Below are 15,320 nucleotides of genomic sequence, written 5' to 3'. Positions count from 1 at the left end.
GTGATTATCCAAATATAATATACCTATACTATGTACTTCCGAAGGAAAAAAGCAAAACATAAATATAGTTCATGTGTGCCTGCTTTTTATAGTCAAAATAGCTGTTCAATAAAATAAAAATCCAACACAAATTATCCCGAGATGTTTGTGACATGTTTAATAAAACAATAGAGCTAAATTATTTTTGTTTTCTAATTTCTTTCCTCCTCTCTGTGCTCCAGACACAGATGATCTCCACCCTGCAGGCTGAATATTGCACAATGCAAAGCATGAATCCGGAACATTCACAATAATTCACCCAACACATATGGCATTCCTAACAGTTCTTCCAGTTAATTAGACACAAGGACATGGTGATGAAAATATATAAATAATTTTTCCAGTCCAAATTTAAGTAAAAAATAATATTAATTATCAAGGGTTGTATTAATGGAAAAAAATCGTAAAATAAAAGCAGCATTGAAAGCATCCATTGGGTGAAAAAGGAAGACCAAGACCAGCAGTCTTTCCACATTTTACTGAAGTTTAGAGAAATGTTCTAAACATGACCTCACAGCAGCTTTTACACCCGCTTACACATTGCAAGGATTGCTTAGCCCCTAAAGATCCACAGATTTTACACAATTTCTGGTTAGTTCTGCATGTTTTCTACATGATTCTGACAGGATTAGGTTAACTGGATGCTCTACAGTGTCATTCGGCACTGAGAGAGCGCCAACATGGTTCTGTGTCTCTGTGACACTGAATATTTTACAGGATATAAGATTATTCATTGATAATAGTAATAATAATAATACAAATGCATGTTTTTAAAAGGCTCTGTAACTGCTCCTCAGCTTGTATTTATTTCTACAATAGAGGTATTAATCCGCATACCTCTCTAATGTTTTACTTTGCTGCTCTATTTCCTGAAGACCCTTTCCCAGCTGTAAAAACTCTGCTATCATCTCACCAAAGCAACAGCAGCTTTTATCCGTTCCTCCACAAAAGCCCAACTGAAATACTGATGCCAATCTGTGACAGGTGTCTTTCTGCTGCAAGAATTACCCGAACAAGAATAAACTGCCAGCATGTTCCTGAGTGACTTCTAAAAGAGATGCCAGATGGTGAAAATTGTCACCAAATATCTCAGTTTGCCTTCAATTAACCTATAAAACAACAAAAACATAAAAAATGAATTGCGTCGTTAAACCTATTCCAAAGACGTTTTCGTTGAGCCGCCTGTTTTTTTGCAAAGATTTATAAAACAAATGCATAGAAATGCTGAGATAAAGCATCTATTTAGAGCTGTGATTAATGTGTTTGCATTTGTCTCATATTTGCATGTTTTCCCACATCTTGCAATAAAATCTCTGTTTTCTTGTTTCATTCACAGTGCTGCTTTTATAGCTGTGTCAGAGCAACGTTAAAACATCGATCTACTTCCTGGAGCATTGAATACTATGACAAATGTTTTTTAAAAAGCTGCTTTCGGTTTTTCTTTGTCTTTACTCTAAGCTAAATACTATAAAAATGTTTTTTTCATTGTCAGTCTTTGCAGAAGCTAAATTCATATTCAGTTTCGCTGTGTTTGTATCACTCCTCCTCTCTCTGTCCCTCTCCTCTCTCCCACATACCTCCCACACGATCAAGCATGCTTTATGTGTTTCTGCACGTTTGCCTCTTGCACACAAACATCAGATTTCCTAAAAGTACAGATCAGGAACTGTAACAAGCTGAAGACAAAAATCAGTCACATATTAGAGATTCACGGCCAGTTTTATATGGATGAATAAGAAAATAAAAATAAAAAAGCAATGGATGGAAATATGCAAAACACAACACAAACCCTATTCAAATGTTTAACCCGAATTCATTTAAACAAATAACTAATACAACAGCAGGGCGAGTGGAGAGGTGTGATTCAGGTGCAGTCTTTCAGGAAACTTCTTTAAAAAGGATAAATTCTTACTTATGGAAAAGAATGCAAAATCAGCCTGACAATCCTTCCTTAAGGTTCGAAAGAAAGTGAAATGATTTCGTAAAAAGCTGCCACCCACACACCTCATACCCAAAAAAAAAGGCCCCGGCTTTTAAACTGCATTAAGATGCAGCAGCTTTATGTGTAAGCCTCATACCTTCACCTGGTTTTATGATCTGCACCATCTCACAAAGGTTCAGAACGACATAAGAAGCGCACAGCGAGGTCTGTTAGCAGTGAGGTAACTCAGGCAGAGGTCTTAGGGCCATTCGATGCAGAAGCATCCAGAAACATGCATGGGTAATTCAGAAATATCTACAGTGGAGGGATTTTTGTAGCAGTTTCCTCAATTTATCGAGCTTTATTTCACCTGATTCCAAGCAAGTACAAACGCTTTAGGGATGTGATTAGTAAATCTTTGATAAATCTAACTGGTTTATGCAGTAAATGAGTTGTGTAACAGATTGATAGGAGCAGCTTTTCACTCAGCGAGTCAAATAAGTCATGGTAAACTTTTTCTAGAAAGTAAAAGAAAAAAATGCACTTCCAAGAATCTCAGAAACAATGTTTACAATGGAAATGGAACAGGTTTGTGCTTAAATTCTTCCTCTTTAGCTAAGCAAAAAGGCTGCAGAAAGCCTTCTATTCAAAACCAGGGGTAAAGAATGTTAAGAAAAGGTTACACACACAAAACGAAGGATCAGGGGATCAACAAAGTCAAAAAAAGTCAAAAAGAGGGAATAAATACAAAATATCCTGGTAATTAATCTGCTACCAGCTGAGGCAGAAGAATAATAAAATCGAACACGTGTTTCCTGACACCAAAAAATACATGCAAAATAGAACCATTTCATCATGTGTTTCAGTGAAATAAAATGGGATTTCATAGAGGTTTTCTTTTTTAAACAGTATTTAGAGTATTTTGCATCATTGACGGCCACAGTTAATTAATTTAAATTAATGCATTCTTTTCATTTAAAGATCAAAATCAAATATAAAAAAAGTTTAAAAAACAGGCACAACCACAGATACCAAATACCACTGTTGTGCATGAACACATTCCCGAGTGGAGCTCACTTTTTTCAGAGAAACACTCACGCCTTCTATTTTTACCATCTTTAAGGACTCGTATATTTTACAAATCTCCTCTCTTTCTTTCAACCTTCTTGCATCACCTTTATGATTATTATTTCACCTGAAGAAGTAAAAACTAATTAAGCATATTTTCTGTTATTGTAATGTTTGCTGGCAGGAGAAACAGTACAGCAGAGAAGCTGCAGCTACATTTAGCAGATTTTCTCTCCCAGATCATTGTAGAAATAAGTAGCCAAGATAACACTACGATGATTTATGTAGGTTATCAAGATTAATCCGAAATGAAATAAAAAGAAAAGGGGAAGCTTTTTCATTCCTTTAAGACCTTATAATATATAAACCACATTGAATTATTTTGCTTTTATGGCCACATAATCATTTAGAAACAGCAGTAAGTATCTAAATCTGTCAAAATCTAAACTTTCATTATCTGCCAGTTATTCATTATTACTCTGTGTTGACTATGCAGTAAGTTTAAACGGCCTAAACGGTATCAGCAAATACATACAAAGTCTTAATTAACTTCTCTTTAGTCAATATTTTGTTTTTTGCGTGAGAAAAGATGAACATAAAACATTAAAGGTGGATTACAAATAAAGCAAAGGCAAATTCTACATGCTGGTTAATAAATAACATCATCAACTATGTATTTTTTTAAACTTACTTCAAATAATACATGATAAATTTTTGTGTTTCTGTTTGAACTCTGGTTAACTGTGAACATGAACTGGTTTATTTCAACCTGGGGAACTGAATCCTGAACTAGTTGTTTAGCATGAACTGGAGCAACAAAGGATCACCAGATCAAAACCTCTACTGAGGTCACATGCAATAATAGTGCATTTAAGATTGCACAACGTTTCACAACTTTCTCATTGTCACAGCATCACTGGACACAGTATGAATACAACAAAATAACAGCTTGGATTGCAATAAATTAAATGGGAACAATGCATTCTGGGTTGTTATGCCAGTGATACAGCTGGAAATCCGGTGATCTGGTGAAACTGTCCCTTTACCCAAACAGCAGATGTTACCAAATGCCATTTGTATTTCTTATTTAAAAAAAAAAGACTCTTATTAAATTAGTTAGATAGAATAAGAGGATTTTATATTCTTAAGTTGGATTCTGTGTTTTCAATGAGCCTGAACCACAAATACTTAATATTCCCTAATACTGTTCAACCCCAGACCATTTACCTCATACTTTTCTCCACTATGGCATTAAAACAAATTCTAAGATAATAGCTTTACTTATTTACCTCTACATACGTTTTTTTTCTTTGCTCTGAGGGCGATTTTCTGTCTAGATTAGGGCTGCAACTGACAATTATTTTGCCAGTCAATTCATCTTTCTTATTTTTTTCTGTTAGATAGCCAAAGATTCTTTAAAGAAGACTTTTTATGAAACTAAATCAGGTGAAACTCAAACTTCTTCACTTGAGGAGTTCTGGATAGAGCATTTTGACAGACGAAACTTTTCTTTTTTATCTTAAATGCAACATTTTTCTATTTTTTTTTAAGAATCTTGGTATAATTACTGATCTCAGTGGGTTTCTCTGTCAGCTAAAGACATGTTTTAGAGTCTCTATACTCCAGTTAACGATTAATTGATTACTAAATTATTTCACGATTATTTCAATAATCCAATTAATTGTCTCAGCTCTAGTCTAGATGTCTTTGTCTATTATGCATCTGGTTTTGCAGCTTGATGGAGTGATTCCTGCATTATCATTTAGTTGTAGTTATTCTTCATCTAAAATTCAAATACAATAAAAAAAAAACAGTTTCATTTCCATAAAGATAAAAGTAGTTGCTGTACAGGCCTCAGCAACAAATCCTTGAGGAACTCCACAAGGAAACAAGCAAGTAAACTTTTCGTCTACTTACCGCTCTCTGCTGAGAACTGAGATGTGCAGGGTTGAGAAGATTTTCTCCCTTCTCCGTATCACTGGAAACATCATCCTCTGACTCCTCCCAAGATGAGGAGAAACCAGCTGAGGAGGCAGAGGAAGAGGACAGCTTCCTGAGGGCGCGAGTGGAGGAATATGGAACAGGGCTGGAACTGGGGCTCGGCGATCGGGACAGTCCCCGTTCTGAGCCTGAGCCTTCAGTAGTTTGAGACAGACCCTCCAAACCGTGATCAGTGACTATGACAGCAGGGATGGAGGGTGTTTCCAGCAAGCTCAGCTTCACGTTGTTACTGTTTTGTGTTTGAGGTAAAGCAGTGGTTTCAGTGAAATCATTCAACATTTTTCCTTCAGTCTGAATCAGCACATTAGATTGCCACTGATCGTCTCTGTTTGTCCGTTCTGTCTCCTTTTCTATGTTTTCTACATCCTTCTCTTCCTCCTTTTCTTTCAGTTTTTCTTTATTCTGCTCATCTGTAGCTGAGTGTTTTTCTGAGGCTTCAGGTGAACCATGAATAATCCGTTTTTCCATATAGGGATTTTGAACAGTTGATTCCGACAGGCAGTCATTTTGATCAATCGGTGTCTTGTTCTCTGCGTCTGACTTTGTAGAGCTGCTGTCCTTATCGCCCGTGTCCGTTCCCCCTTCCTTCCTTATTCTTTCAGTCATTCCTTCCTCCACCTCTCTGCCATTTTGTGTAACAGAAGGTACTTTATTCACTTGTGGGTGGGTCATTGGATTTTCAAGAACCGCGTTTCCTTTGCTGGGAGACAAAGGGGTTTGGCTAGTCGCTCGTCGGGTCGGTCGAGGGCTGCGCTGGAGTTCACTATTAAGGACCTGGGCCCGGATCCCAGAAATGTGGGCCTCGAATATGCCCACCTTTCCTCTGACCTAAAAGACAGAAATAACAAAAATATCTCTAGTATAAATATCTATTATGATTCCAAACATTTCGCTGCCCGTAACAACCATGGTATAATGGAACATCATCCCAGCCTGGTAAATAAAGTATAATAGTAAATAAATAAGCATTTAGTGCATTCATGCTAAGGAAATATGTACGCTGTTAAAAGACTCAACTGTCCATTTTTTTTATTTGTTTTAGTTCAGTGTGTAAAAATATAACAAAATAAATTAAACTGTAAATAGGAGCTTAAATTATAGTTTTCCTGCAAAATGGAGAAGTAGAATTACTCGATGAAAAAGGCGCCACAATAAGTCATGCTTTCCAAAAACTAGAAAGAAAAGTCTATATTTTATAAAGCTTCACCCAACAACATTCCCCATATTTTATCCATGCTTAAAAAATAACTTTTTTTGCTTTTATTAATAATTAAGAAGCAATTGAGAGAATGAAGGTCAGTTAGGGTGAAAACAGAGAGCTGGCTTTTGATCAGATTAAAATAAAGAAACTAATTCTGGAGTTTTCATCAAACCATTAAAAAAGAGAATTGCTTAAATGATCATATGAAGAGAAATATCACATAGAAAGTTTAAAAAATCACCTCAACGTTTTGCAGCTCTCTGTGAATCCGAAGCAGATGTTCCTGTCGCTTCCTCTCGTCTCCTCTTGTCCCTCCTCCCGTCTCCTCGGGCGCGTCTCCGTCCCCTCTGTCTTCCCCGCTCAGGCGTCGGATGCGCTGGCCGACGTAGACTCCCAGGCGCTCCGGGCTTCGCGGCGAGGGAGAGCGAGGGCGAGCTGTGTCGCAGGGGGAGAGCAAATTTGGAGGGGGGGGGAAGACGAAGGCTTGGCCAAATGATCGGGGGCTTGTCTGAGGGGACATAATAAGACATGAGGAGTCATTTGCAACAAGCTACAGTTGTTTTGATGCTTTTATAACAAATGTTTTACTCTTTGAAATGGTTTGGGATTTATTTGCACAAATAAAATACTGTTTTTTTTATTATTATCTATAAAGCCACTAATATATTTTAGAAGTATATCGCTGCAAACTAAGAGTGAAGTAACATCTCATGATACCAAATCAGCATCACATATTTGTCGAGTCAAAACAAGATATATTTCCATCTAAGATATTAATCCTTTAAAGCCCGATCCAAGAATAAAACAAAACAGAAAATTACTATTTTTTTGTTTGAAGTCCTTATTTGGCCTTTTAAAAAAATATGTAAAAAGAAAAAACAGAAATACATTTTTGATATTAATAATTTATTACTATGCGATAAGTCAAGATTATTTTTTGTGTAGTCTTCTGCCCTCTGTTATCAGGTATAACTGATTGTGTACAATAGAATTTTGAGCAAAGTTTTTACCATTAAATTATGCAAAAGGTGTCAAGAGCAAAACATTTCAGAAACCGTATGTATCAGATATGATACATTTGGCATTACAGGGTTAAAACATGTTACTTTTGTGCGAAAAGGTAAAGCAACATTAAAAAATACGTATATTTTTACAAAATCAATGCAGAATTTAATTGACACTTAATACTGATTACACACTAATTAAGAATACTTACTGCAACTGATATTCATCAGAAATAATTGGAAATAATACGAATTTTGTTTAAAACAACTTGAACTCAGTTGATATTCAGATGTGTAAAAGTTAATCTGAATAGTTCCTAATAGATTACAGTGCTTATAACTAAGTTTTTTGTTTGTGAAGCTTTGAGACTATTTTTGAGGACCAACATAAAGAAGTGTTCTTAGATTGCCCTGAAACGTTTCTAAAATCTCAACCCTTTGAATTCTGGTGAACCTAATACCCTGTATCACATCTTCAGAGTCAGACGTGTCATTTTACCCCTACTAGGTATATATTAAAATATAGTAACAAACATAAAGAAAAATCAAATGTTCTACTTCATTATAGAGGGTAAATCAACGTAAAACCTATTATTATTATTATGGGTTTCCATAATAAATAGAATAGAATAGAAAATCCCTTTATTGTCCCACAATTGTCTATTATTATAGAAAATATTGCAGAAATTACAACAATTAAGTCACTGTACAAAGAAAATATAATGTTTTGAAATTAACCTCAAGGAAACCCCTTACCACAGACTCAGCCAAGTCAGCTTTAGTAAGTCACCGTGGGTAATCTAAAGAAATCTAACTTAGCGGCATCCTTTTTCTAAACCCGCCTGCTGTATAGCATGAACTGTTTCCAGGTGAAATGGATGCGCTGTTCCTGCTACCTTAGGGCTCGTTGGGCTGTAGAGGCTTCCACCCAGTAACGGGCAGTAGGTGCTCCGATCGGGAACCGGCAGCACAGGTCGTCCGACTGGGGCGGCGTTTGTTCTAGAGGCGGCGTTAGAGGACCCTGGCTGGGAGTGAAACTGATTACTGCTGAAGAGGGAAGAGAAACATGACAGGGTTTTTTTTTTTTTTTTTTTTGTTAAAACCACAGATAGGGTCAAAAGTTACATTGCATGGTATTGTTATTAATAAAACAAGTCTAGTCTGATTGAAATTATTCATCTTCTACAGTTTAAAGCTTGAAAAAAAAAACAAAATTTCAGCAACTATTAATTCCTCTGCTCTAGTCTTTCCGCTTCTTATTTAGCAGAGCAACAAGACTTGTTAATGTTACACATTTTTCCGGCAGTCCTTGTACCTGTTCATGACTCCAAGGCCGTTCAGGTTCAAGGCAGAGGCTGCCATCCCCACGGCCAGGCCAGGGGCTTTGTGTGCTGGGTACACATCTGCCAATGTCCCCTGAAGCTCCAGGGATGCCTGCCGAACAGCTCAGGGTTTTCTCTGCATCCGAGAAGCAACAGAAGATCTGAAGCCAGGAAACTGGGACCACCGGAAAAGAACAGAAAGAATAAATTCACTTTATTCTGTTTAACTAATAAATATGCTAAACTGGAACAGGTGTCACTGGAAAAAGTTGTTTTAGAAAAGAAACAAAAGTGCAACGCAGACAATGATTACTCATGAGATGCTGTTGATAATAAGATATCAGAACATGTTATTTTAAGCTAGAAGTTCATCAAGTGAAAAGAGCACAAGGGAAAAGAAATGGCAGATAGAGAGTAATCAGGGGACAAGTTCTACTGGAGGAAAAAACGTTGCTCACTTCAGTTGGTCTAAAACAAACAGCCGGTCCTAGTGGTTAGAGCAGTGCACTTGTGCTCTGAGAAGGTTACAAGTATCCGGTTCGATCCCCACAGCCTGCACTATGGGTCCCTGAGCAAGACGCTTTTCTCCACACTGCTCCCCGGGCGCCACACAATGGCAGCCACTGCTCCCCAAGGGGATGGGTTAAATGCAGAGGGTGAATTTTTCCCATGTAAAATAAATAAAGTTCAATTATCATTATTATTATTATCATTAACATCAAATAACATTTTACTTAAGCAACCAACGACAGTTTGGTTAAGAGCAGCTAGCCTGACCAATACCCAGCTGATATCAATGTCATATACTTCTATTACACCATAATAAACTTAACAACAAACCGTTAATATTGTAAGAAAGAATAAATTTACTTTATGGATAATTTGCACCATTTTCAATTGATAACACTTTAACTATACCGCACTTTTCCCAACAGGTATGCAAAAGAAGATCCTTAAAAACTAAAATAAAAACACTTTTATGTAAGTAAATATGCTTAAAGAAACATTTTAATATCATTAAAAGTGATAAAAAGGGAAGAAAAAAACCTAATTGATTCTAAACATTGGTCAGCTGATCAAAAACTGAAAAATCCGTTTTTTCCATACCATTAAATACATCAAAACTAAGAAATCCCATTTTTTGTCGGAGTCTATTAACACTTTAACTTCCTGTTGGATTCAAAACGGTTCCATCTGTCAGCTACAGCAGCAGAATTTCCTTGTTGTTGTGTGACGGCTCCATTTGTACACAGAAGTCAGAATTTCTGGCCCCAAATTGAGACATTTCAACAGGAACACCCTAAAAAGAATTTAGAAGCACTAGCCAGAAAATCTCTGCAATAAAACAACACCCATCGTTTAAATTAAAGACAGATGCTGTTCACATTTATAGAGCTTAAATATTCCTTCTGTTTTTAATAGATTCTTTTTTGGTTATGAAATGAATAGGCAGTCGAACACAAAATACATTTTAATGTTTGCAGGATAAGATATTTTGAAACGGTTTCTATACACAAAATACCATATAGAGCAGTGTTTTTGGTTAGGGTCGTTGTAACAGTGGGTGTAGTGGCCATATATGAAAAATGAATAACAAGTAAGGCTGGATTAAATATCTAGTCTGATCTTTTTTCTACCAATTCCAATTAATCAATTGTTTTCTCATGTGTCATAATCAAAATGCTAATAAACATGTAATTACATCTTGGGCTGAAACAATTATTAATTGATTAATCGTGATTACCTAAATTGATAGTCGATTAAAGGTAAAGAGGACAATCTTTTATTTCCAGGTGGATCATCTAAATTAGTGGTCCTCCTGATTGTCAGTCATTCTGGTGATATGTTTATTTAAGGCCGTACTACGTGCACTTTCAGACATATATGTGTGGTGAGCTACGCTTTCAGACAGTCATTGAAGCTCACCTTTCTCATCTTGGTTCTTTGAAAAGTGCCGAGGGCAATAAGAGAAAAAGTGTCTACAAAGTGTATAAGAAGAAAATAAAGGCCTCAGAAGAGGCAGATATATCCCAGAATGCTTTGGAGAGCTCTCCTCGCAAAGCACTATGCCACAGCGGCCTGCCTACTAACAAAGCTGGAACAGGCACCATACTGAGGAGGAGGAGTAACGTGACCAACGGAGCACAAAGCAGTGATCATCTGTTGGTCAGTTAACTGAGTTTTCTACAGAGTCCACTATATAGTCCCTGCTGTATGTGGACACAGTAAGCTTGTATTAGCTATGAGAACAGCACATTTTAAAAAGGACGTGCACGAGGAGAAACGGGCTTGTAGATATTGCATTTAAAATAAAATAATAATGTTTTCATCTGTCAATATGCTACATCAAGAACTCCTCAAATGGAAAAGTTTTAGTTTCACCTGCTTTAATTTCATAAAAAAAATCTTCTTTAAGGAACCTGTCGCTATCACATTATTGATCAATTTACTGACAAAAAAAAGCGACAGATGAATTAATTTGCAAAATAATCGTTAATTGCTGCCTTAATTTCAGCCCTGATCGCAACTTTTAAAAACAGGCTTTTAGTTCAATTACTCCCTCATTGAGGTGACCTTAATCTAAAGGGCAACAGAAAGGAATAAACTGATGTCTTTCAGAGCTATGGAAGCCCTAAGAATGGATGGCAAAAAAAAAAAGGTCTTCATAAACAATAAATTAAATTAAGCATAAGAAAACCAAATATTTGTGTCATCCAGGAAGAGCCAGAATGGGGCTTTTCTATTAATATATTCATCAATATATTGCACAATCTTTGCAAAAGTAAGAATAGTTGTCTTGAAATGCTTTATTTGTCCAATTATATTTAAATAAATATTATAACCCTTAAAATGAGAATACCCTATTTTACCCCGTTTCAACTCACTGCTTTGAAATTGCTTTGTAGCAGAAGCTAAAGGGCGACACAAGAACAGTGAAAAGGAAGAACGATGGACACATGGAAGCACATGACACAGAGAGGAAAAACAGGCAGAGATGTGCAGAAAAATAGACACATAAATAATAAGTTACTCTGAAACAGAGGAAGAAACAGAAGAGAGAAAAAAAAACGTATATGGATTTTGTGTTTGAGGAATTCCATTTATGAACATCTGCTGCATCTGATCAGAAAACAGCGGTTCTTTTAAATCATACACATCCCAATTTCTTCTTCTAAACTAACTAAAAAACTAAAAAAAGCCCTTTTACAAATTAAAGTAGACATTTTACCTCAGGAAATGACTTCACATGAAGGTAAACTACAGGATATGTTTCACTATGTATTTTTATTCTGTATTGGTCAGTTTAAACGCTGTATAATCACTTGTTTTATCATGTCCTGCTGTGAAGAAGCTATGCAAATAAGCTCGACTGTGCAGGATGAGTTAAAGCTGGCGTTCCATGCACAGATGGTCAGCTGCAGGAAAAACCTGCAGAATGCATCGCCTTATTTACCAGCAACACGTTTCAGATATTTGGGCTTCAACTCAAGAAAGCACTTAAAGATCAGCAGCTTGGGCAGATGCGGGATTAAGCTGAATTTCTCGTGCCAATCAGTGAGCAAATAGTGTTTGTCCAAAGATATATGGGCTTAGAAGATACTTCTTTTATAAAAAATGTTATAAGAGTTAAATGACACCGCTTTTTTCCACTCTGTCGACCTTATATATCAGAACAGTCGGCGAAACCAAACTGAAGCCCTTATCTCTGCAGATCTTTTACACTCTGGGCTCACTGAAGCAACCAGTTTTATTGTCGTGCTCAGAGCTGATAGGAGGCGGATTCAAGAAAATGTTTTGATTCCCAATAAGTAAAGACATCAGGTCACGAACTGTGGGGCAAATGAGGGATTTCCTTTTTGGGGGAGTGACGCAGTTAGAAAGGCAGCCTGAGAGGCCTGGGTGGTTTGATAGCCATCAGTGTTTCTTTTTTTTTTTTATACAACACACAACCTAATATTTTTGGCTCTGTTTGTGTAACTGTCGCTAATGTTTTAAATGCAAAGAAATAAAAAATAAATAAAGAGGTTTATAAGTGAACAGGATGGAAAGAGAGGTGTATACAAGCTATTTTGGTGCTCTTGGCTGTTCTGAACCTTTCATGCAGAAGTAGCTGATTTACTTTCTGTCAAACAAAGGGGGCGTAATGAAGCAGCACTGAGAGCCAAGGACCAATTCCACACCACATGAGGCACAGCCTTGGCACTGAAGAGTGGAGCAAAGTGGACGCATTTCTCCCACACAAAGGTAGAGCAGGTGGAAAAAATAAATTCCAACCATTTGACTCAGCAGGTGATCACACATCTGGAGATGTTTTGGGAGAAAGAAGGACGGAACAACAACCACATCAACTAAAACTATTATTTTTTTACAGGAATGAGAGCATGATGGCATTTTAAAGAGATATCAACATTTATTTAGCTATTTCTGTCACATCTTAATTATGTCGGCACAAAAAAAAAAACATGAAAGTTGCAGAAAGAGCATTTTATCATGCTGGCGAAAGTCCAACAACAACAGCTATTAAACAGAGAAGCAAACAAATATCCTGACCGTGCCTTTAAAAAAAATAAAATCGCACAGTTAAGTCAAACTTCAAGGCCACTAAAACAAACACTGATGCCTTTGAGCTAACTTTAACCTCTGCAGAGGGTTATTTGTACTTCAGATCGGCCTGTTTCATCAGGCTAGGAGTTGGAGCAGGTCGGGCTACTAGCCATTCGCCTGGCTACGCAAGCGGGCAAGTTATGGATAAAAAAAAAGTTATTTGGTTTTTAAAAAATGCAGTGATGATGATGGGCAGGGTTTATCTGTGGGTGTCTTTTAAATGTCTGATGGAAGAGATGCAGGAATTGGGTGTTTCCTGATACAGATTTCAGGTTAACTATGAGCTCTGACCTGCCGATTATAACCCATGCTGATTTGTTTTACTGTAAGAACACAAAATAAAAATAGAAATGTGTTAGTGTTTTATTCCAATCTGCTGCTATACTAGAGCAGATGACCAAATTATGTATGCCCTGTCTGATTTGTGTTTAACTCAAAACAGTTCATGAAAGCTCATGTCGGTAGATGTATGCCGAACAGTAATAATAATACTTAACCAGCCAACAGGGGTAGAAAGAGATGATTTATTAACGAATCTGTATTTCTTTACTCAAAAAAATATTTAATTCAGCCACTTTGATAAGTAACTTAACACACTAATAGAAGAAAATAATTTCCCATACAGTCGTAACAGATGGGACACTCTAAGCTCATCCTGTTATCTAAAGCTCAGGGGGAAAATACTTAAGTTCAAAACCCAAATAATTAGTTGTATATAGGCACTAATCAGAAAATCATCTTTGAACAGTTAAATGAATGGAAATGGATTAGAATTTTACATGATTATTTTGTATAATAAGCAGCTGTAAATGATATAAGAAGAATATAGCTGGAAAAGTTATCACTATGAATGAATTATGAAGAAATTTAAAAGAAAAAAAATAACTTTTTTTTGTTTTACTACAAGTGATTGATCAAATTATTATGGTGCAAGTTAGTACAATTTGTGCCTAAAAAGCCTGACAACAAATGCAAAGTATTTATATTATATAGGATAATGAATGATTCCAGTTATATTGTCTTATCTTATGTGAGGATAATTAAAAGTGATTTTTAGATGAGAATATATGTAAATAATAGTTAGGTGGATGAAGGGATTGCAAATCCAAATTGAATATGACTGAGAAACTGCACAGTTAATTAAACAGGACTGGTTGTATTTTGCCCTGCAGGAATAAATCTGATTCAATCTTAAAAGAACTATGCATGAATCAGCCTGTGTTAAACAACATTTACTCAAGGATCGTTTAAAATTCCTCGCATTCTTTCACTTTCCCACCATCTTTGAATAATGTCTTTATTCTTGAAGGATCTCAGTTCAAACTGCTCCTGCTGGTAAAAGTGGAACAAAACAACATCCAGCTGCAATAATCAGTTTATAGCAGCTATAGGCTGTCTTACCTCGTCTCTCGGGGTCTTTAATCAAACGGAGCAGATGCGATATGTGAAAAACCTCCTTTTTTTTCTTTCGTGTCACGAAGCAACTTTGTTGGACTCACTCGCCGGTTTACTGTTTTTTTTTGTTTTGTTTTGTTTTTTTCTTCCCCACCTCCTCACAGTCGCGCACACACAGAGATCCACCTCCACTTTAAAAACAGAAACAGAGAAAGTTGCCTTTTCTTCCAAAGAGCATCTTTTTGTTTCCTGCAGAAGCTGAACCCCATAAAGCCGCTGGGAGCCTCTGCTCTGGATGGACAGCAGAGGAGTCTGTTGTCATCCGCCGCTCCTCTCTGACTGTAGTAAAGCTTTTTGTGTCTCAGAGTCTAAAGGCGGAAGCTCTCTCTCTCTCTCTCTCTCTCTCTCTCTCTCTCTCTCTCTCTCTCTCTCTCTCTCTCTGTTTGCTCTCTGTCACTCCCTCCGTTTAGTGGAGGGGTAAAAAAATAAAAAAAAAAGCTGTGCACACGTGCACTAGGGAAACCCTCACGAGCGCACCCTGGGGCGCGTGTAAGCACACTGAAATGCCAAACTCTTTAATTAACGTGTTCAGAAGCGGTTTTATTATTGTTTTGTGTCCGATGCAGGGCCGTTACCAGGATGTTTGAAACACCGAGGTCAAATGTTGCGATAAATCTTACTTGACAAAAAAAACTCCTAATATGGTGACTTTTTAAAATATATTTTGGAAACGCGAATAAAGAGAGTTAAAGCACAAGCCCATC

The 15,320-nt window shown here is 36.7% G+C and overlaps 1 protein-coding gene across 2 annotated transcripts in view; it reads right to left on the bottom strand.

Moving 5' to 3' along the window:
• itpkb (inositol-trisphosphate 3-kinase B) overlaps window positions 1-14,887 on the bottom strand; it is a 33,049-nt gene extending 18,162 nt beyond the window's left edge. The window contains exons 1-5 of one of the 2 annotated variants that reach the window (XM_015393943.1): window positions 14,563-14,887; window positions 8,550-8,731; window positions 8,131-8,281; window positions 6,472-6,738; window positions 4,946-5,857 (exon numbers count right to left, since the gene is read on the bottom strand). In XM_015393943.1, the coding sequence (XP_015249429.1) occupies window positions 4,946-5,857; window positions 6,472-6,738; window positions 8,131-8,281; window positions 8,550-8,596 (1,377 nt within the window). In that variant the 5' untranslated portion in view covers window positions 8,597-8,731; window positions 14,563-14,887. The remainder of the gene's footprint in view (window positions 1-4,945; window positions 5,858-6,471; window positions 6,739-8,130; window positions 8,282-8,549; window positions 8,732-14,562) is intronic. The other variant, XM_015393944.1, reaches the window with a different exon arrangement.
• Between the last annotated feature and the right edge of the window lie 433 nt (window positions 14,888-15,320).

The sequence above is a fragment of the Cyprinodon variegatus genome, unplaced genomic scaffold (genome assembly GCF_000732505.1).
Source record: "Cyprinodon variegatus isolate N-32 unplaced genomic scaffold, C_variegatus-1.0 Scaffold664, whole genome shotgun sequence".
In the NCBI taxonomy this organism is placed as follows: Eukaryota; Metazoa; Chordata; class Actinopteri; order Cyprinodontiformes; family Cyprinodontidae; genus Cyprinodon; species Cyprinodon variegatus.
The sequence above is the reverse complement of the archived record's forward strand: the minus strand, read 5'-3'. Positions and strand labels throughout refer to the sequence as shown.